Source organism: Mesoplodon bidens (genome assembly GCF_964165515.1).
Source record: "Mesoplodon bidens genome assembly, chromosome: 10".
Taxonomy (NCBI): domain Eukaryota; kingdom Metazoa; phylum Chordata; class Mammalia; order Artiodactyla; family Ziphiidae; genus Mesoplodon; species Mesoplodon bidens.
Genome location: NC_138172.1, coordinates 31622103 through 31643700, shown reverse-complemented (window position 1 = coordinate 31643700; position 21598 = coordinate 31622103). Strand labels below are relative to the sequence as shown.

General features: G+C 47.7%; 1 protein-coding gene across 4 annotated transcripts in view; it reads left to right on the top strand.

Moving 5' to 3' along the window:
• Positions 1–21598, top strand: part of FLNB (filamin B) — a 139854-nt gene that overhangs the window by 80945 nt on the left and 37311 nt on the right. For 3 of the 4 annotated variants that reach the window (XM_081245786.1, XM_081245785.1, XM_081245787.1), the window contains exons 12-25: positions 626–819; positions 1826–1939; positions 2547–2690; positions 2944–3067; positions 3404–3564; positions 4552–4642; positions 4915–5084; positions 8713–8830; positions 11179–11441; positions 12686–13283; positions 14228–14401; positions 15407–15569; positions 16171–16331; positions 20084–20251. In XM_081245786.1, coding sequence (XP_081101912.1) covers positions 626–819; positions 1826–1939; positions 2547–2690; positions 2944–3067; positions 3404–3564; positions 4552–4642; positions 4915–5084; positions 8713–8830; positions 11179–11441; positions 12686–13283; positions 14228–14401; positions 15407–15569; positions 16171–16331; positions 20084–20251 — 2643 coding nt within the window. Of the gene's footprint in view, positions 1–625; positions 820–1825; positions 1940–2546; positions 2691–2943; positions 3068–3403; positions 3565–4551; positions 4643–4914; positions 5085–8712; positions 8831–11178; positions 11442–12685; positions 13284–14227; positions 14402–15406; positions 15570–16170; positions 16332–20083; positions 20252–21275; positions 21369–21598 lie in introns of all 4 variants that reach the window. The other variant, XM_081245788.1, reaches the window with a different exon arrangement.

The following is a 21598-nucleotide window of genomic DNA, read 5'->3' as shown; positions in this document are numbered from 1 at the left end:
GACTAGAGGTAATATTAAGCCTTTAGGTATATCCTTGCAGACTTTTTCCCTGTACATAGGCATATAAATATTGATCTGCTGCAAAAATATCTGGGGGTAGCCTTTATATCTTTCTGCCTCAGGCAAATATAGGATATGTCTTGATTTCCCATGGCTTCTGTGGAATTACAGTGCATCGATATAGCTACTGTTAGGCTCTCTAGTTATCTCCAGAGTTTTGCTATAAAAACAATGCTGAATATATATCCTTGTATCTCACTGTTTACACACATCCTTCAGATAAAAGTTACTTCCTTCAGATAAAAGCCCAGAAGTGGATTTGGTGGGGCAAAGGATGGGCATTGTTTTAAAGCTTTTGGCTTGTGTTGCCATATTGCCAACAGAAAGATTTGCTGGTTGACCTTCCTGTTTGACGATGTTTAAAAAAAAAAAAAGTATAAAATCCAACCTTCTGTCTCTAGTGAAGACTCAGTAGGCTTGGTTTTGTGGGAAAGGAACCTAAACAGATTTCAGTCTTCTGGCTAACACTTGGTTTTCAGGGAGGCAGAGGGAGTGGGTTAGTCGTAACCCAGACTAGATACCTTCCACCATGTAACCAGGGGGATCCTCCCACCCTATCCCCCAGGGTTTGCCATTGAAGGCCCCTCCCAGGCAAAGATTGAGTATGATGACCAGAACGACGGATCGTGTGATGTCAAGTACTGGCCCAAGGAGCCCGGTGAATATGCCGTTCACATCATGTGTGACGATGAGGACATCAAAGACAGTCCCTACATGGCCTACATCCACCCCGCCTCGGGGGACTACAACCCGGATCTGGTGAATCAACCTGTCATGTTCTGTCCTCTCTTCTCTGGCTCCTGGCACTCCCCCCAGTGCCCACGGAATTTCCTTGAGCAGCATGTGGAGAAATCGCAGAGAAGAGCCTTTGAGAGCTTAGGAAGGAAAAAGGCCTGAGTTAGAAACCTGGTAGTACCTCTTAGTACATTTGTTACATGGGGCACGTGACTTACCTCTCTGACTCTATCAAATGGGAATGATACGAGTGTCTGCTTCTTAGAGTTTCTGTCATGATTCAAGGAGGTAATGTGAATAAAGACAGCCCTTAGAACAGTGCCTGGCCCACAGAGGGGGCTCCGTAAGCTGCTATTTTCTCGCAACCCCGAGCATCATATTTCAGTCTTGCCACTTGCTATAGTTATCATTTCAAGGTGATCCATAGATAGAGGTTTTTAAATTTTCCTCCCCAGCTCCCCTTCTCTTAAATTGGAGCAGTGTTTGCAAGAGCTTCTCTCAAACATTTAGCAAGCTGATTAGCATCAAGTCTGAGCCAGCCTGGCTGACAGGAGGAAGCCCTTGCCCCCGCCATGTGTGCTGCCTTTGGCCCACCTGGACAGCTGACCGTAGGGTGACATCAGTCCAGGCTGGCAGTTGCCTGTCTTTGGCCAATTGCTGGTCCTTTACTCTCTGGGGCTGCAAACTTTCGGAATGTTGTCAGTGGGAAAGGTTCTGAGCAAAGAACAAAGCAGGAGCATTGAAACTGGGCATGGCTGGAGGTCCCTGCCCCGGTTACTGCACAGATTAAGGCAGGGAGCACAGGCCAGTTTGGGGCCTGGTTTTACAGACTTTTTCTCCTACATGTTTTTATTTTTAAGCTCCAGCCTACTTTAGCATTTTCCTTCCCATAACCATCCTATTATGTAGGTACTGTGAAGCCAGACACAGTTGTTTTCCTTTTCTCCCATTTCCTGGTCACCAGTCTTCTGATAGGAGCGTAGTTAGGGCATTACACAGAAGGAGAATCACTATTGGCCCTTTGCCCCAGGTTCAAGCATACGGGCCAGGTTTGGAGAAATCTGGGTGCATTGTCAACAATCTGGCCGAGTTCACCGTGGATCCTAAGGATGCTGGCAAAGCTCCCTTAAAGATATTTGCTCAGGTAAGTTTCTAGGGACGACCTGTGCAGGTAATTGTCAGGTAACAGGATCCATCCATGTAATGGCAAGTCGCTCAGTCCATCTGATCCTCAGTTTCCTCATCTACACACTGCGAATAACAATGTTTATTTTGTATGGTTTATGTGAGGACTAAATGAGATTCTAACAGGTAAAGCAAGGGGCAAATTTTTATGATTTGTGCTGTGTGGAAATGAGGCTTGATTGTTTCAGATTTCCCTGTAAATGTCCTTCAGTGTGGCTGAAGCTACCTAGGCTGTGATGGGAGGGTTTGTAAACAAGGGTTTATCAAATATATTTATCTAATTTAATTGAATTTGGCCCAAGGATTTAAATGCAGGAATTATAATTAAGAAGCACTGAGTGACCATGGCTTTCTTTTGGGACCGTTTTCTCTTAGTAATTAAAAATGCATAAATGCATGTAGTGTTTTATCACTTGTGTTCGTTGTATTGTGAGAACATGGCCTATCATAGGTGCTCCATGAAATTTTGTGGGATGAGTGAGCAGTGACTTCATTGTCTTGGGAGGCCACAGTGGATGGAGACAGTGTGAGGGTCAGCTCTGTTCTTAGCCTCTGCCCTTTTGCAGGACGGGGATGGCCAGCCCATTGACATCCAGATGAAGAGCCGGATGGATGGCACCTACGCTTGCTCGTACACCCCGGTTAAGCCCATCAAGCACACCATTGCCGTGGTCTGGGGAGGTGTCAACATCCCGCACAGCCCTTACAGGGTAGGTTGTGAGGTGAAACCTGGGTCGTGGTAATGAAAAAGCCCAGTCCTGAGGCCAGTCTGGACTCCATGCTTGATGGCCAAGGCAAATATATGGAAAGACCCATGCTTGGTGGGCCTTGGAAGATGGAGTGGCCCAAAGGGCCGAGTGCTGTAGATTGCCCAGAAGTATAACATTCTAACAACTGACAGCGTCTTTACTGGGTCCACGGGGAGAAGAATTTGATTACAGCTTTTCTCCCCGTCCTCTCTAGGTCAACATCAGGCAGGGTAGCCATCCCCAGAAGGTCAAAGTGTTTGGGCCAGGAGTGGAGAGAAGTGGACTGAAGGCACACGAGCCTACTCACTTCACAGTGGACTGTACCGAGGCTGGCGAAGGTGAGAGGGGGCTTCACCCAACTCAGTCCTTGTTGTTTCTTGGGGAAGGAAGTTCTCTTTGTAACATTTCATGGGTAATGAACTTTGAACCAGGAGATATTAATCCACCTGAATAGGTAATCGTTCATCTGATGACCCTCTGTGTCAGTTCCGTGGTGATATCTTTGCTAATCCTCCATTCTCTCTGCAAAACCGTTATTTAAGCACCATCCCTTTCTCAGGTTTCTTACTGGAAACTTCCCAGTTGCTTTTCTGGGGTGTGAGCCTGAGCTGGAAGTGATTGCATGGGACATGCTGTTTCTCGTAAACCGGTGCTAATAAGCTGGTCTGTTCCAGGTGATGTCAGCGTTGGCATTAAGTGTGATGCCCGGGTGTTAAGTGACGATGAGGAAGACGTGGATTTTGACATTATTCACAACGCCAATGACACGTTTACTGTCAAATATGTGCCTCCTGCCGCCGGGCGATACACCATCAAAGTTCTCTTTGCCTCTCAGGTGTGTGTTTGGACTTGGGTTCTTTCCGGCCACCTGTGTTCATATTTCCTTTTTGCTTTTTTTTAGCAACAGGGAAGGTGTCTTGAGAACTCTGCCCAGTAGTTTTCCTCTCTGCTTCCTTAAAACCAAGAAGGAACAAACACACCCAGAACTAAAATTGTACCACTTTCTAACAAAAGTGGGGCCATGTAGTCAGTGGTTAAAGGCCAGACTCTAGAAAGAAATTGGATCATTACAAACTTTCATCCGGTTTTTGAATGAAACGTAATTTGTTTCTAGATGTGTTCTATACTTTGTCTGAAATGATGACCTTGGCCTCAGGCTTTAAACTTTTCTAGGGAGAGGGGTTTTGAATTTCAGATAGAATTCACATTTACATGTGATAATGAAGACAAGGAGGCGCAATACCCTAAAACAGGGAATAATGGAATCCTGGTGATTCAAATTCATCTTACGTAAAGATAGGGACCTCAGGAGAAAGTTCTGTGCCTTAAAGGTATTGGTCCTGAGTTGGCTTCATCCACTTAACCTGTTCTGCCTTTATTCTGAAAGATTCCTTTTGAAGAATTACAATCATTGCATTTATAATCAATTCCTTGCATTCCTCAAACCCTAGCTCTCTGTTGTCCCTGGAGGAATGTCCCTTTCCTTCCTCCGACCCCGTGTATTATTGTTTGGGGTTTTATTTTTGGTAGTATTTTGTATCCTAAGTACTCAGCATTTGGTGTTAAAGGCTGAGAGTTGTCAGAGTGGTTTGTGGAAACCCGTCCTTTAGCTGTGATGTCAGGGATCCAGGTATTCATGAGTGACCACTGATGGCCCTTGCCTGATGCTAGCGCCTGAAGACTTGACCAGTGGTAATGGAAGTTGCTCACCATCTGCTAGAGTGGAAGTCATGCTGAGGTCTCCTCCTTTGCTTTGGGCAGAAGGCTAAGCTCAGGCAGTGGCTTCAGGGACTTTCCTACTGAGACAGTGTCTCTGCTACAGGAAATTCCCGCCAGCCCTTTCAGAGTCAAAGTCGACCCTTCCCACGATGCCAGCAAAGTGAAGGCAGAAGGCCCGGGGCTCAGCAAAGCAGGTAAGATGGCATGTGTGCATGAGGTCACCCTGGAGGCAATGGGCATGGTTGGTTTAGGGCCGTGAGTGACTTACCTCCCCCAGAGCAGGGGCTCTCTTGGGGCTCCAGTTCAGCAGGGACCCTGCTCAGCTGAGCCGCTGGCCCAGCGCCAGCCCCTGTCTCCACCTACTGCCTTGAGGAAGGAAGCTGGTGCTGATGAACCAGTCAGACTGGTGCTAAAAGTGAAACCCCTCCAGCTGGGCCTGTCTCCTCACTTCACTGTCCCCTCCCAGGTGTGGAAAACGGGAAACCGACCCACTTCACTGTCTACACCAAAGGGGCCGGAAAAGCCCCCCTCAACGTGCAGTTCAGCAGCCCCCTTCCTGGCGACGCCGTGAAGGATTTGGACATCATTGATAATTACGACTATTCCCACACCGTTAAATACACGCCCACCCAGCAGGTAGGGCCCCTCCCCACTCGGTGCTGGGCTGGGTCACTCTGGAAACCGGGGGGGGGGGGGGGGGGGGGAGGGTAATCTGTGCTCTGAGCTGCGCTGCTCTGTGACAGGAGGAGACTCCCCCTTTCCTTCTGAACCTCTCTGGGAACGCTGACGAAAAGCCTGATGGGTTCTACCAGGTGGGCCTGGAAGATTCCCCAAGAACAAGCAGGAAGCTAGTTGTTCTTTCCCACCCCCATTTCCCACCTCCGTTCTTGGTTTTAGTGTTTTACTAATTACTCACAGGGAAACAATTGCCACGCCTTTGTCCTTGCTGGCCCTTTTGCCTTAGTTTACCCTTTTTACGAGGTGGTGCAGTGGGGTCTTTCTCAAAGAGCCTTTAGTCCCTCAAGCCCGAAATGGTACTTCAAGCACTAAATTATTCCCTTTTACAAAATACAGGAATACAGACAGGATTTTGTCATCCCGGCTGCTTTGCTCTGGTTGTTTTTAGGCAATAAGGGCCTAAAAATCTACCTCTCTGTATGAATTCATGTTTACTTATTTAAAATTTTGTTTTGATTCATGGCTACACGTCTAGGGTCTGGGGAGCTCCTATAGAAAAGCCTGGATTCTCCCATTTATGCATAGCATTCTAAACAGTCACTCCCACCCCTCTCGTTTGTTGTTTAGAGTGAGGTTTACTGTTTTATTATTTGGGCAACTTGCAATTCTGCCTGTTTCTCTATGGCAAAGAAAACAGATTAAATCTCTACTCTTAGATTGTGAGTTTCCAAGGTTAGGATATCATGTTATATATATATCTTTTCCATTCAGAACAGCCCCAGGCAAGTAGAGCCTCAACTCACAAGCAGAAACAACATGAGAACTTTGTAATCTGGTAGGAGAGTGGGGCTGAGACATCCTCATTCTACTTTGAACTCTCTTTTCTGAAGAGCAGCTAACAGCTCAAGATTGGGTAAAGTAAGCGTGCCTTTTGAGCTCTGCTCTTGGATGTGGTTAAGAGACTTGGGTCAGCCCAGATAGCCGCACGGGGTGACTTTTCAGGTCGCTGCCCACAGGCGCACCTTCTTGTGGTGGTTTTAGGGATTAAGAGGCTGGAACTTTCCAGAAATGCAGCTGTTGAGTGTGTGTGGAGAGACAAGGGTGGATCCTGGCTTAGGGTGAATGCTTAACCCTCAGATTTCGGGCTGCTGTGTGAGGCACTGCGGCCCCCACCCGAATGCTAGCTCTTTGCTCCGTGACACCTGCGGGCGGCTGCTGTTCCCTGCAGGGCCCCAGTCCACAGCTCACCTGCCTGCCGTGGACCAGTGATGGACGTTGCTGGTTGATTCTGTTCTCGTTGGAAGACAGTGGTCAGAGTTTTTGCCTTAGAGGGGAGTGGACTTCTTGGGCTGGGGCTTGAAGACCCACGCAGAGGTCGAAGGTAGAAGGGCCATTATACAACGACAGTTTCCCTGGAGGATTTTGCCTTCTGTGCTTTTGGTTGTCTGTGGCCTCAGTGCCTTCAGTTTCTCACCCCAAGCTTCCCTGAACAGAGTGGTTTGAGGAGCCAGTGGCAACAGCTCCCGGACATGCCGAGTCAGGAGCCACTGGGAACTGAGAACTCCACATGCTGCTGTGGAGCCTTTAGGAAACCCCCGGAGCTCACTGGGCCTCACAGGAGAACAGTCCCTCCCTTGAAAGGTTATTACTGTTGGTGACCATGGCTGTCACAGAGGTCTCTGGAGGAGGGGGGCTGTGGGTAGCTTTCTCGGTCCTGTCCTCGTGGGTCTCGTGCAGAATGAGATGAAGGTCTCAAAAGCTTCGAGGGGAGAGGATAAACCCATCTGGCAGGACTTCCCTGGCGGTCCAGTGGTTAAGACTCCGCGCTTTCACTGCAGGAGGCGCGGGTTCGATGCCTGGTCGGGGAAATTCCGCATGCCGCGTGGTGTGGCCCCAAAATAAATAAAATAAAATACAACTGTGTGGCCATCAGCAAAGTCTCTGAAATGCACTGGTGGTCACTGCTCAGACCTCCCTCACTTCCTAGCCCCCTGGGGAAAATGCATAGGCCGTTCCTTGGCTGGGGCCTCGGAGGAAACCTTGAAATGCTACGGGCCATCGCAGGTGTAAATCTCTAAGCTTTCTTCCTCCCCCTCATTAGGTTATTTAAGGTACAGTTAATTTCCTGTCTCAGTTTTGTTATGTTTTGTATAACTGGTAATGAGAATATGCTTTCTTTTATGGGACAGATGGGCTTAACTGAAAGAGGATTTCCCCTGGCTCCTTTGGCACTCCAGAGAAGTGGTCTCCTGAATTCTAGTGGGTGGTGGAGAAGGTTTTTCCAGGACCCTTGGTTAGCTGGGAGGCCTAGCCCTCGAGGAGTTCAGGGTTTGGGGGCATACCCTCGGGAAGAGCTGGCATGTTGGCAGTGCCTTGAGGGCTGAAGCAACAAACCAGCCCCCACTCTGTTGAATGTGACCACGTACATCTTACCATGAGGTATTACACTTTTCAGATACGGGGCTCATTGGTTTTGTGTGCAGTGCTAATACATCCTGGAAAGTCAACCCTCCCTCCTTCATTGATGCAACTAATTTTTGTCTTGTCTTTTCCCTCCTTCTTTATTACACAAGGAATGTGAGAAAATATTCATAGGCCAAAAGCGACACCCTTTTAACACTTGGTCTGTGACAGCTTTCAGCAGGGACTGAACTTTAGCGAGCCCTCTGTATTCCTGCAAGGAATCATTCCCCCCTCCCCCTTGCTTCTTCCCTTCCCACATCCTCTTACGTGATACCCAGACATTTGAGGTGAGGAGGGCTTTAATCTACTGAGACAGCTGTGGGCTTTCATGGAGCCTTGGTTTGGAGGGAGGGGACTCAGCCAACCGTGGAGAGAGGAAGCCAGCAGCGAGTGGGCCAGGACTGGTCACGCTGTGCCTCCATGGCCACGGGGCTGCTGGCGAGGGGACTGCCAAGCCCACAGGCTCAGTCTGCCTTCACACTGGCAACTTTTCTTTCATTGCTGTAGATACGCGAGTTTCGATTCTGTGCAGTGGTCTCAGAACAGCCCCAGGCAAACTCTGGCAAATTCATTTCGCAGCCCAGTGGCCTGAAATCCCAGGACATGGAGACAAAAGATTTTGTTCAGTTAGAGGCCCCCAGGCCTCCCTGCTTTGCCTATGGCCAGGGCTGGGTGTTTAGCTGGGTGGGGAGGTTAACATGGCAGAGCGGCTAGAACTGACTCAGGTTTGGGTACCATGGGCATGAGGCCCCGCTCTTGCACTGGGGCAAGTGATTTTACGTTCCTGAGCTGTAGTTTCATCTCCTGGAAAAATGGTAAGGACAGTGGGAATGCCCTCTTAGGACCGTTTTGAGATTGAATTAAGGAAACGCTTAACAGCACGAGCATGGTGTGCTCATGAAGCTGTCCCTGTTGTTGTTAGCTGCTCTTTTTTGTCTGATTTCTCTGTCATTCTTGCCATGGAGCCAAAAACTTAGAGAAATACATCTGAGATGCTTTCTGAATCTGCTGGAGTCTTATACCCTGTGTCTCTGGGAAGAATGAAAGACCTGGAAGGCAGGTTGAAACAGCAAGGTAGGATGTTGGTACCCAAACGTGTCCTCGGTTTTCTCTCTCATTCCAGGGCAGCATGCAGGTTCTGGTTACATACGGTGGCGATCCCATCCCTAAAAGCCCTTTCACGGTGAGCGTGGCCGCTCCGCTGGATCTGAGCAGGATAAAAATTAATGGGCTGGAAAACAGTAAGTGCGTCATGAATGGTGGGGGGAGATGGGTCATTGAAGAGCAGTTACATTCCCTTCAAAGACAATTTGCAGAGAAGCAAATTCTGCCATATGAGATTTTGCAGTCAGACAGACGGGTTTGAATTAGGGCTGTCCCGTGGAGTAGCTCTGTGACCGTACTAGCCCCTTCACCTCACCAAGCCTCCGTTTTCTCATTTGTTCCATGGAGGTGGGGGAAGAATACTCATGGGAATATTGTGAGAATTAAATGAGCTAATAATTCAGGAGCTGGGTCATAGTCAGCCCTCGGTAACTGCTGGCATCACAGCAGAAAGTTTTTATGACAGAGAATTTGGGGCATGTTGCTCTCTGACAAATTTCTATTGTGCCAACACTCCTTGGCCACTGAATCCACATTAGGGTCAAACATAAAAGCCAACTTCTGGGCTCTCAGAAACCACAACTACAGTGCATTTCCCCACCCCAGTCTGGATATTCCTTTAGCTTGTCAGGTATCTTATTAGTACAAGCTCATTTAAATAGATGAAATAACTGAATGAATAAATGAAAAGTAAAGAGAATAGTACAATATGAACACTGATGTACTTATCACTCAGCTTCTCAAGTTTGACACGTGATCGTAAAAGTATTTTTTACACAGGTCATACAAAAATCCATTTTGCATCTAAAAGACATCACAGGGGGCTTCCCTGGTGGCGCAGTGGTTGGGGGTCCGCCTGCCGATGCAGGGGACACGGGTTCATGCCCTGGTCCAGGAGGATCCCACGTGCCATGGAGTGGCTGGGCCCATGAGCCATGGCCGCTGAGTCTGCGCGTCCGGAGCCTGTGCTCCGCGGCGGGAGAGGCCACAGCGGTGAGAGGCCCACGTACCGCAAAAAAAAAAAAAAAGACATCACAGACAAGAGTATGTTCTACCTCTCCCACTCCCTATAGGGTTAACCAAAGTTACCAGTTCAGTTTCTGTCCTTCTGCATCTGCACATACTTAGTGCCAGCAGAAAATGTTTGGCAACACTTACTTTGCACTAAAGTTACTCTGCAATACCCATAGGTCTTCAGCCTGCCTTTTGGCGTCAGCGTTATATTAGAGAACGTTCACACCTCCACCCTCTTGTTGGCATGGCCGCAGCCTGGCTGAACCTCAGTGGTACAGGGTCTCCTGGTTTCAGGGTCACGTGGGGCTCTGTGCACACCCTCAGGGCAGGCCTCTTGTTCTGTGGGTTTCTCCAGGTCTCAGCGGGACCCTCGGTGAGTACCTTCAGTGCCCTGTGACCCAAACGTACAAGTTGTGAGTGAGGCCAGCTCCCAGCCCCGGGGGCACTGAAGCAAGAGTCCGATGTTGGTTTTTGTTCCTTGGCAGCAGCCAGCTCTGAGCATAAGAATAGTCACTGTCTAATCCTTAACATGTCTCCTTGTTACTCCTTTCTCCAAGACCCCGAGGGTTTTGACTCCAAACTAGGAAAAGTATGATGCCAATTAGGAAAAGTCTTTGGGATGTGGAGCTCCGAGGCCTCTTTGCTTGTTACTGTTCATCTTGGCAGGCCCTGTATTGCCCAAGTCAGGACTTCCCTGGGTTGTGGTGGGGACCGTAGGCTCCCAGTGTTTTTGTTTTGGTACAAAGTCCTTTCCTTGTTTTTGTCAAATGTAACACATGGGTTTTCTGTGGCCCTGCTTTGCAAAGACCTTTCATGTATCAGCACAATACAGAGAGTCAATTCTCAGGGCTTGCTTCAGTGCCTCTGCATTGGCCAACCCTGTGACTTTTGCGTTCTTGGCTGTAGGGTTGAATTTGCTGCCAAGAATTAGTAAATAAAACACTGGCTTCTGGGAGTGTTTTGATATAAAGTTAACACCAAAAGTAATTAAAGAAGAGACAACAGTATCAGGTTATAACTTACTGCAGACCATGGGGTCAAGTGAATTTAGATCTGAGTCCCAGCTTTGTGGTCTGCTGGATATGTATGTACCCCAGGCAAGTCAGTTAACCCCCGTGAGCCTCAGTTTCCCATCTTTTAAATTCCTTGGTTACTAATAAATACCCTGTAGGGTTGTGTTGAAAATGAAAGGAGATGATGTGCCGTCCTCATGCCTGGTATGTAAAATGCATTCAGTGAATGATGACTATCATTATTATTATCATAAGGAATTAATTAATGTTCTTGTACTGGTTGTTAGTGAGGCCAGAATGGTGATTATTCTTACCCAGTCTTGCCTCTTGTCCTGCATCAGCCAGTGTTTGTTGTAGAGGCTGAGAAAACGTCCTGTGTCCAAGGAACCATCTCTGCTCTCAGCTGTGTTTTTGCTGCAGGGTCAGCTCATCCCTTTGGCTTGTTTCGCTTTTTCCAGGAGTCGAAGTTGGGAAGGATCAGGAGTTCGCCGTTGACACCAGGGGAGCGGGAGGTCAGGGGAAGCTGGACGTGACGATCCTGAGCCCCTCGAGGAAGGTTGTGCCATGCCTGGTGGCGCCCGTGACGGGCCGGGAGAGCAGCACGGCCAAGTACATTCCCCGGGAGGAGGGGCTGTATGCTGTGGACGTGACCTATGATGGACACCCCGTGCCCGGGAGCCCTTACACGGTGGAGGCCTCGCTGCCACCCGATCCCACCAAGGTCAGCTTTCATTTTTGTTCCAGAACTTGTCCTCTGTTGGCAGATAATAACACATAGTTAGTCCTCTGGTTCTGCCCAGCAAAGACCTTTAGAAAATTGTTTTGTGATGAAAGCCCGTTCTCCGTAGTTCTCTGTCCTAAAATCCAGCAGGAAGGGTCCCCTCGGCAGCTGGGTCCCACCTACTCCTTCTCTCGCTCTGGCTGTGAGGCTTTGTTGAGGGACTCCTGTCCTTCGTTTGTCAGCATGGTAACAGTACTTGCTTCAAAGTGAGCCTGTAAGGGTGAGGTCAGATGGTGGGTGTGGAGGCCTCAGTCTGGCATCTGGCACACACAGTGAGCTATTATAATGAAGTATAAAAATATATTCTGCCCATTATCATTTCTTCCTAGTAGCCCTGAATCAAGGGTTTTAGAATATTTCCAGTGTTTTGAATGGCATGAATCCTATAAAACTGTGTTATTTGTTGAATGAGAGATGAAAGCCTCATCCCCTCCCTCTTTTAAAAGCAAGTGTTTTTTTTTAATGTTTGTTCGTTTTTTAATTTTTTCATTAGACTTTATTCTTTAGAGCAATTTTAGGTTTATAGTAAAACTGAGAGGAAGGCACAGAGATTTCCCACATCCCACCTCCCCCACTCATGCATACCCTCTCCATTATCACCATCGCCCACCAGAGTGGTGCACCCGTTATAACGGATGAACCTATGTCAACATCGTTGTCACCCAAAGTCCATAGTTTACATTAGGGTTCACTCTTGGTGTTATACAGTCTATGGGTTTGGACAAACATATAATGACATGTATTCACCATTATAGTTCAGTTTTTTATTATTCAGAATTTGTTGAGGGAGGTATAGCAGCCAAAGCAACAGTGAGGTCCATGAAAGCCATTCAGTGAGTGTTCAACCCAGGAAACCCGAGTGTGTTTGTTGGAATAGATGTTAGGTGTCCAGCTCCAGCCCTCGAGCCAAGCCTGGCAGGAGAGAGGAAAGCCATGCCTCTGATGTGCCCTTTCGTGTTGAATGAGTTCACCGCCAGGTCTCCCTTTCTCAGCCGTTTGCAGCATCCACTGCATGTAGCTGTAACTCAGTGCTGTGTGTGTGACACGTTAGGCCCCAGGGAGAAGGACCACTTCATCGAGGGGTAGTTCACTGCCGATTGCAGGCTTGGCTGTTGAAAGCAGTGCCGGCTGAGCAGCGATACCAGTTTCGAGCAGAGTCTGATTTTTATTCTTTGTCCAAATAGGTGAAGGCCCATGGTCCTGGCCTTGAAGGTGGTCTTGTGGGCAAGCCTGCCGAGTTCACCATCGACACCAAAGGAGCTGGAACTGGAGGTTTGGGCCTAACCGTGGAAGGTCCTTGTGAGGCCAAAATTGAATGCTCGGACAATGGCGACGGGACCTGCTCCGTCTCCTACCTCCCAACAAAGCCCGGGGAGTACTTCGTCAACATCCTCTTTGAAGAAGTCCACATACCTGGTTCTCCCTTCAAAGCCGACATTGAAATGCCGTTTGACCCCTCCAAAGTCATGGCATCAGGCCCAGGGCTGGAGCATGGGAAAGTGGGCGAGGCAGGTCTGCTTAGCGTGGACTGTTCAGAAGCAGGGCCGGGGGCCCTGGGCCTGGAAGCCGTCTCAGACTCGGGGGCGAAAGCTGAAGTCTGTATCGAGAACAACAAAGACGGCACCTATGCGGTGACCTATGTGCCCCTGACCGCTGGCATGTACACGCTGACCATGAAGTACGGCGGTGAGCTTGTACCGCACTTCCCCGCCAGGGTCAAGGTGGAGCCTGCCGTGGACACCAGCAGGGTCAAAGTCTTTGGGCCAGGAATAGAAGGAAAAGGTGGGTTTCATGAAAAAGAGGGTGGCCGCCAAAGTAACGGGCTCACTGGAAGCTCAGAGAGTCAGGGCTGCAAACTCAAATGCCTGTAGGGGTCGGGCCAGGTAGAAGAAAACTCACCTGTGGTCTCCGCATCAGGGAGCGGTAGAGGGGAGCAGAGTGAAGGGGTGAGCATGTGGCATTTCTGCTGCCCAACCCCGGCTTTCTGTTTCTTCACACTCCCAACACTGTCAGCAGATTTTCCCTTTTTTTTTTTCTGGCAAAGCCAGAAATCTTGTTTGTGTTTTTTGTTTTAATTAATTAATTAATTGATTTTTATTTTGGGCTGTGTTTGGGTCTTCGTTTCTGTGCGAGGGCTTTCTCTCTAGTTGCGGCGAGCGGGGTCCACTCTTCATCGCAGTGCGCGGGCCTCTCACTCTCGCGGCCTCTCTTGTTGCGGAGCGCAGGCTCAGTAGCTGTGGCGCACAGGCTCAGTTGCTCTGCGGCATGTGGGATCCTCGCAGACCAGGGCTCGAACCCGTGTCCCCTGCATTGGCAGGCGGATTCTCAACCACTGCGCCACCAGGGAAGCCCCTGTTTTTTTTTTTTTTTTTATAAGTGTGGAAACACAACACATTGCATTTTTGACACTTATCTGAAAAAGGTTTAAAATGTACTGCTGGCTAATACCACACTTGCTCTCTTCAGCCTTTAACCTGTCCTAGATCCCACCTTTGTCCCAAGAAGTGTGCAGGCAGTTGTGTTGTTACTTGGCTTAGGAAGAAGCTTCTTTTGCCAGGGAGATTGAAGGTGGGGAGGCATTAATATTCCTGATTCTGAGTCAGAGAAACCAGTTGTCTGCTGTCACCTAAATTAGTGTGTTCTGAAGTGCCGAGAACCTTGGCTCTTGGGTTTGCTCCTGAAATTGAGGTGACAGTGACATTCTTATCTGTGTGATTGCTCTGCAGATGTGTTTCGGGAAGCCACCACCGACTTCACGGTCGACTCACGGCCCCTGACGCAGGTCGGAGGCGACCACATCAAGGCCCATATTGCCAACCCCTCAGGGGCCTCCACCGAGTGTTTAGTCACAGACAATGCTGATGGGACCTACCAGGTGGAATACACGCCCTTCGAGAAAGGTGAGTTGACTTCTCCTTGGAACATGACCCTCGTTCAGAGCTCTGCTGGGCTGCTTCCTCCTGGTGGCTGGTGCTAACTCCTGCCCCGTGTGCTTTGACCGTCTCAGCAGAAGCATGTGCAAAGTGACTGGGAAATGTGGAAACCTCTCTCCCGAACAGAGCCACCTGCCTGCTCAGTGCCTGGCGTGCTGGCCCTGTTGTGTAACAGTTGGGCTGTGTTTAGCCTCAGCCTCATCTGAGCAGGTTATGGGGTGATGTCATGGCATGTTGCTCATTTGTGCAGTTTTTTTTCCTGAAGGGGGAAAGTTCTCCCTTAATTTTTACCTCCTATTTTGTTTATTTATTTATTTTTGGCCGTGCCACGTGGATCTTAGTTCCCTGACCAGGGATCAAACCCCAACCCCCAGCAGTGGAAGGATGGAGTACTAACCTCTGGACCACCAAGGAATTCCCTGTGCGATTTTTTAACATAATTAATTTCTTTCTTGAATATTAGGAATTTAAATTAAAAAAATTTTTTTTAATGTAAAATTTTGATAAATCATAAAAGCATAAAAAAAATAAAAGCACCATATGTCCTCATAATCTGGATATATAATCCCTAAACTTTATGGTATAGATATTTTCACTTTCTTTTCGTGGATGCTTGTCTATTCTATTTCATGGGTTTCTCTTTGTCTTTTGGTTAGTGGCTATGTGGAGTTTTCTCAAATCAGGATGGTGTGTTTAAGATGACTGTCTTGAAAATAGACTTAGTGACATTTGCTTGGAGGAGAGGCCTTGCATGTGTGTTGGGCGATGGGGGGTGGTATGTGACTGCCAGGTGAACAAAAGCGCAAACAGTTTGTGTTTTTTAAAAAAATCAAATCATACCAACTTTGCTGTTTGTTAAACCTGTTCTTTTTGAATAACATGGGATAGCACATAGACTTGACTTCTAGAGTATTATTTGCCACAAATAAGTGACTCCTGTGCAAATATGTTTCTATATGTTGTTTTGAACAGGCCTCCATGTAGTGGAGGTGACATATGATGATGTGCCCATCCCAAACAGTCCCTTTAAAGTGGCTGTAACCGAAGGCTGCCAGCCATCTCGGGTTCAAGCTCAAGGACCTGGATTGAAAGAGGCCTTTACCAACAAACCCAATGTCTTTACTGTGGTTACCAGGTAAGCAGGGTCCTGGGATCTGTGTGTTGACTCTGTAAAAGGAGTAGCCCTAAGTAGTTTAACTGCTTTCAGGAAGTTTTATAGGTGTATCCTACATATATATCATGGTCTCGCAACTCTTCAGAGGCTTTGTATTTCATATGTGAGGCGTCTTCTTCCACAGAGACATATATTACAGAGAAAGACCAAGTATGCTTTTAAAAGTACCAAAAAGCACTTGATAATAGTCATAAAACTGCTGAACAAACCAGGACTAGGTGGAAGCTACTTAACGTGATAATTCAAAAATACAGAGCCAATTTCATATTTAAGTGAAATATTAGAAGTATTCCTATTAAAACTGGTCACAAGTCTCATACCTGAATTGTACTTTCAGACCCAGCCAATGCAACAATGAAGGATAAGCATTGGAAAGGAAGGGTCGAAACTGTTTTTATTTATATTACACTGTTGAGAAACTCCCTGTGTGAGAGGTATCACAGTTGTTGAGTCTGGTTGGCGAAGTGGGATAGTTTATAGAGGGATTTTAAAGGAATTTTGGAAACAGGCAGACTGGCATGAACCACTAGTACAACTTGGCCTTTCTACTCACACTTTCCAGAGGGGCAGGAATTGGGGGTCTTGGCATAACTGTCGAGGGACCATCGGAATCAAAGATAAACTGCAGAGACAACAAAGATGGCAGTTGCAGTGCTGAGTACATCCCCTTTGCTCCAGGGGATTACGACGTGAATATCACATATGGAGGAGCCCACATCCCTGGTAAGCTATCCTTCTGAAGGGCACCTAAAGTATTATTGATTTTTGCATGAAAGCGGGTTTGATTTTGCTTATCTCACTGAATGGGAACAACTGTCTGATATTTGCAGTAGCTGCAAAGTGAGAATTTTCCTTAGGGCTGCATCTCCAAGAATATCCCAACTGCTAAGAGGACCAGTATTATGCCAAAAAGCATTGGCTTGGAGTTTTAACTGAAAATGATTGTTCACATGTTGAAGGAGCTAGATCTTAAAGGAAAGCTGGTTCTTTACAAAGTTGAAAATCTCCACTTTATTTTGTGGTTAGTTCTTATTCATCTTATACACATCTTTCCGTTTTCCATTGACAGTCCTGGTAGCTGATAATGACACACAAACTCAAGTTCTTATATATTAATTTCTGTTTAATGATGTAGTTTGTACACTTACTGTAAAATAGGAATAATAATAATAATTTCCTGTTCATTGTATGGCATTTTTTAATCATTTATTTATTTATTTATTTATTTATTTATTTATTTATTTTTCTGCGGTACGCGGGCCTCCCACTGTTGTGGCCTCTCCTGTTGTGGAGCACAGGCTCCGGACACGCAGGCTCAGTGGCCATGGCTCACGGGCCCAGCTGCTCCGCGGCATGTGGGATCTTCCCGGACTGGGGCACGAACCCGTGTCCCCTGCATCGGCAGGCGGACTCTCAACCATTGCGCCACCAGGGAAGCCCTGTATGGTATTTTTTTAGCCCATTTTGTGACAACCAAAAATGTCTCCAGATATTGTTGGATATCCACTGAGGGACAAAATCACCTGAAGTTGAGAACCACTGCTATAAATTATTCAAACATTAAAAAAAATATGACTTAAATAGTGAAGGGTCCTCCAACTTTCATGCTCCAGCAGGGGAATCTCCACAGATTCTAGTTCTGTTTATATAGTGAAATGATTGCCACCCGACACACGTCTAGAAGGGTAGGTGAGTGTGTGGTATGGTGTGGACGGAAGTCTAAGGACTCCAGGGCTGCTCCTGAGTCACTTTATGCCTTGTCTCATGTGTGGTGAGAGCAGGAGAAACCTCGGGTGGGGCAGTGTTGTTCTGAAGGCCATAAGCCAGGATGAGACAGAGAGAGGAAGGGGCGGGCTGAGGGCCCTACTTTCAGGTTTGTGGATTGACTTCCAGGAAGCTGGAGTGTCCACGGACCACATGCTTTCCTGACTCTGTCTGCTCTTTCCCCGTATCATGTGCAAGTGTGTACACACACTCACACTCATACTCGCTCCTCCTTTTTCACATTGATCAGAAAGCATTGACATTCAGCTCAAACTCATTCTACTCAGATATTCATTGAAGCCATAATTCATTTAAAATGACATTTCTCCTCAAACTGGTCCTTGCAGCTCTTCCAATATAGATTTTTTAATTCCTATAATCACTAGTCAGGGAGAATTCAGCCACAGACAAGACAAAGCTCCTGCCGTCTGTGAGTTTCCTGCCTAGTGTTTACAAAGAAAGGGCAGGGCTCAGGGACAATACAGAGCCAAGAGGACCTTCTGGAGTTTTGCAACTGTGCACTTCATGGGATGGGAGAATAGAGCTTGGAGAATGGTAGAAGGCTGTTGCCAGGGCAGATGACCTGGTGGCTCCCACCAGGCAGACAGTAGTGGGATGAGCATTTCCTGGTAGTGGAGGCAACAAAACTATTTTGACTTTATTGAGAAAATCTGGTGGATGCCATCAGCTTTGGAATTCGCCTTGCAGAAGTGGGTGAGAGGTTGGGCCCCTGTGGCTGATGCACAAGCTTGAAGCAAATGGCCAACTTGGAGCGTAACAACAGAAAGAGACCCATTTTAAGGTTTTTTCATCAGATGTAGATGGTGCCTCTTTTTTATTTTTCAGGCTCTTTTGCCTCCCAGAGCCAAATGCCAACTTCTCCTGGACCCCAGAATTTTCCCAGTCAGAGTCATTCAGTAAAGCGTTGGTTGATTGTCTTAGTGTCAGGCTTCATAGCAAAGGTAGTGCATGAGGTTCTGCTGTGAAACATTCAACAACCTGGTAGCTTCTAATTTGCTTTCATAGAAATTCTGGTTGGTTAAATATTAGCCTGGTTTTTCCTGGCCTGACACAAACCCATAGTAGGGTTATTTTTAACAAAGTATCCTGTCTTACCCGCGATGGCATATCCAGGTTTCCTCTTGTGGGTTAGCTGTGGTCTTTTGGTGATGACTGTTTTGACCACTGGATTAAGTGGGATGAGTGTGTCAGGAAGAAAGGCTGCTGTGATTGATTGATCATGTCTGCCTGGAGCACAGAATGGGAGAGTGGCATAGATTGCCTGGTATCTGCCACTCTAGACCTAAAGTTACCTTGTTGGTTCTTGGCTACTTCATGCTGAGTTCAGACCACTTCCATTGGAGGCCAGCTTGGAGATTGGCTTCAAAGTTAGTTCATTGCCATCACCTCTTGATACTGAAATCCTCAACTGTCTCTCTTTAAAATAAAACTCCCTTTTGTTTCACTAAACTCCAGCATGGAGCGTGGTGCTTGTCTCTGCCAGGGTCAGCCATTTATTTCAATTAACCAAGAAATCAGATACCATTGAAGCCCTGCTATTGTTAAAAAAGCCAGGGCCTTGGTTCTTTGTGTGATCTTTGTTATTTACCACCCCTGATTCTACAAAGTACAAATGTTCTAGGATACAAAGCAGAGAGACCTCGGCTTCTGTGGCAGTTAGACATCGTTAACTGCCAGGCGTCACAAGGAGAATGAGAACTTCTGCAAGAGATGGGTGTCGCCCCTTTGTGATGGACTTGGCAGCCTGAGGCATGGTGCTGGGGATGCTGGGGCACCTGTTTCTGGCCCACCTCTGGGGAGGTCTTACTTGGTCTCCCTTGGTAGAGGAATCCCATGAGGGTCCTGGCCCAGTTCCTGTTTCTGTGTTTAGTGCTTTTCTCAAATTCCAATCCCCCTGCCTTTCCCATGCTTCATCAGTCTTTAAAATCAATACCCTCAAAGAGTCAGAGGACCCCAGTGTCAGCAGTGGGGTCAGCCATGCAGGGGGACCACAGCTTACACTCAGGGAGAAAGCAAGGCTTCGCCCAAATGGCCAGGGAACCAAGAAGTCCATGAGTGCAGTGGGAGGGTGGTGCTGGCTACATTGCAGGGACCAGGAGTCCAGGGGCCCCTGAGGAGGCTTTTATGGGAGAGGATGTTGGATGTGGACTGCACAGCCTGCCCACCTCTCTGCAGTCCTCTCCATGCCTTCCTTCCACCACTCAGCATCCTCCTTCAGTTCCTTCAACAGCCCGTCTTCTCCCTCACCTCCAGGCCTTTGCACGTGCCAATCCCTCTGCTTGAAACCCTTCTCAGTGACATCTGCTCACCCATATGTCTCATATGTTATTGGAAAGCGTCCTCTGGTCTCCCAGAGACCAGATTCATTGTCTTCTGAGTGCTCCAGCAGCACCTTGTACAAATCCCCAGCATGTGTTGTATATGATGTTACAGTGACTTGCTTACCTCATCCTTCTCCTGCATGGGGTTCCTGGAGAGCTGTTAGCACTCTGGGCCCAGAACCTGGCGCCATGTCTGTACACAGTAGGTGCACTTGGGTGCACAACACAGCAAGGCAGGAGAAGCTGACTGGGGCTGGTGTAAGTGAGGGCCTGGGTAGAGCAATGGTGCAATTCTGGGTGCACACAAGGCGGGTCTCCAGGCACTGGGGGGGGGGCGCTGTACTTAGAATCCTGTGACCTCTTTTCTAGGCAGCCCCTTCAGGGTTCCTGTGAAGGATGTTGTGGACCCCAGCAAGGTCAAGATCGCTGGCCCTGGGCTGGGCTCGGGTGTCCGAGCTCGTGTCTTGCAGTCCTTCACGGTGGACAGCAGCAAGGCCGGCCTGGCCCCACTGGAAGTGAGGGTCATGGGCCCACGAGGTAAGTACACATCCTGCCTTCCTGCCGACACTCACCTGCCCTGGACTGGGGCAGCCATGACCCAGAGCAGGCACTTTGCTTTTGAGTTTAGTCATGAACTTTAAGTTAAATTTCTTAAATTACTTTATTGCTCCATGTTCTAGCTAAACAGTAGAAGTTCGTGCTTAAAAAAATTGGCAGGCCTGTTATTTTTCTAGCGGCCTGTCTTTTCTGTCATTTAATAATATGACCCTAAATGTCTTTTTAAAATTTTGTTTTATATTTTTAAAGTAGAAAGATGAAGCAGGTAGTATCTGGGCTCTCACGTGTAAAATTATCGCAACTGCTTAATTATGTGTTTCAGCATATGTGAGGTGACTGGGGTGGGTCTGGATTTGCGTGGGTGTTGGATTTGGTGCTCATGGGGGAACACACCCCAAATTTCTGGAAATGAGCAATACTCAGCCCATGTGACACATAGCTTTGTCATTGTCCCAGCTCCCTGGAGAGAGGTGGTCTCTTGGGGAATGGGCTTTGTTGGCATTTTGGCCTTCCCTTTTGCAGCCTGGAATTTGGGTTGGGTGAGGCTAGCAGGCCATTTTGGGACAAGCCCTGATGTGCGTTGAAATTTACCTTTTTCAGTAGGTGATCACACTTCCTCTTCCAGCATTTAAAATGTGCCATTCTCTGCCTAATTTCTTAACTTATCTGGATTTTTACTCAGTGATGTGTTCTTGGCTTCACAGAAGTGGCAAATGAGGGCTTCCTTCTTTGAAGAGGAACTTTCTCCTTAATGGGTTTCAGCAGGAGGTTATGCCCTTTGAAGCTCAGAGCAGAAATGGTTTGGGGGGAAATGAAGTCATAGGGCTGGAATCTGATTCCACAAAGTTACTGAACTTCAAGACCTGTGTGTGTGTGTGTGTGTGGTAGAGGGACAGAGAGAGAGGGAGACAGGGCAGGGCAGAGGGGAGAAAGAGAGAAAAGCTTTGCTGAGATATCTACGTCTATTACAGAGGACTCTGAAATAACAGCCTTTTAATTTTAGCTGATGAGATGGATTCCCAGTCAAGGCTCAGCCCCTTGAAAGCCATGTCAGAGTTCTTTAAACGGGACCTGAAGGGTGACTTTATGGAGACAGGTTTGCATTTTCCTATTAGCTGCTGCTCTGATTTACCTAACCCGAATGCCTCTTGCTGGCCTTAACTCTGAAATTGCCTTGTACCTGCCTCATGTGCATTGCTTAATGAGTATGCCACACTTTGATTAATCTATCCTTCAGCTGATGAATCCTGACACTCATGTTCAGAACTGGGATCTAGAATCTACCAACCTAATGCATGCCTTGATTATGCTTTAAAGTGACCTCTA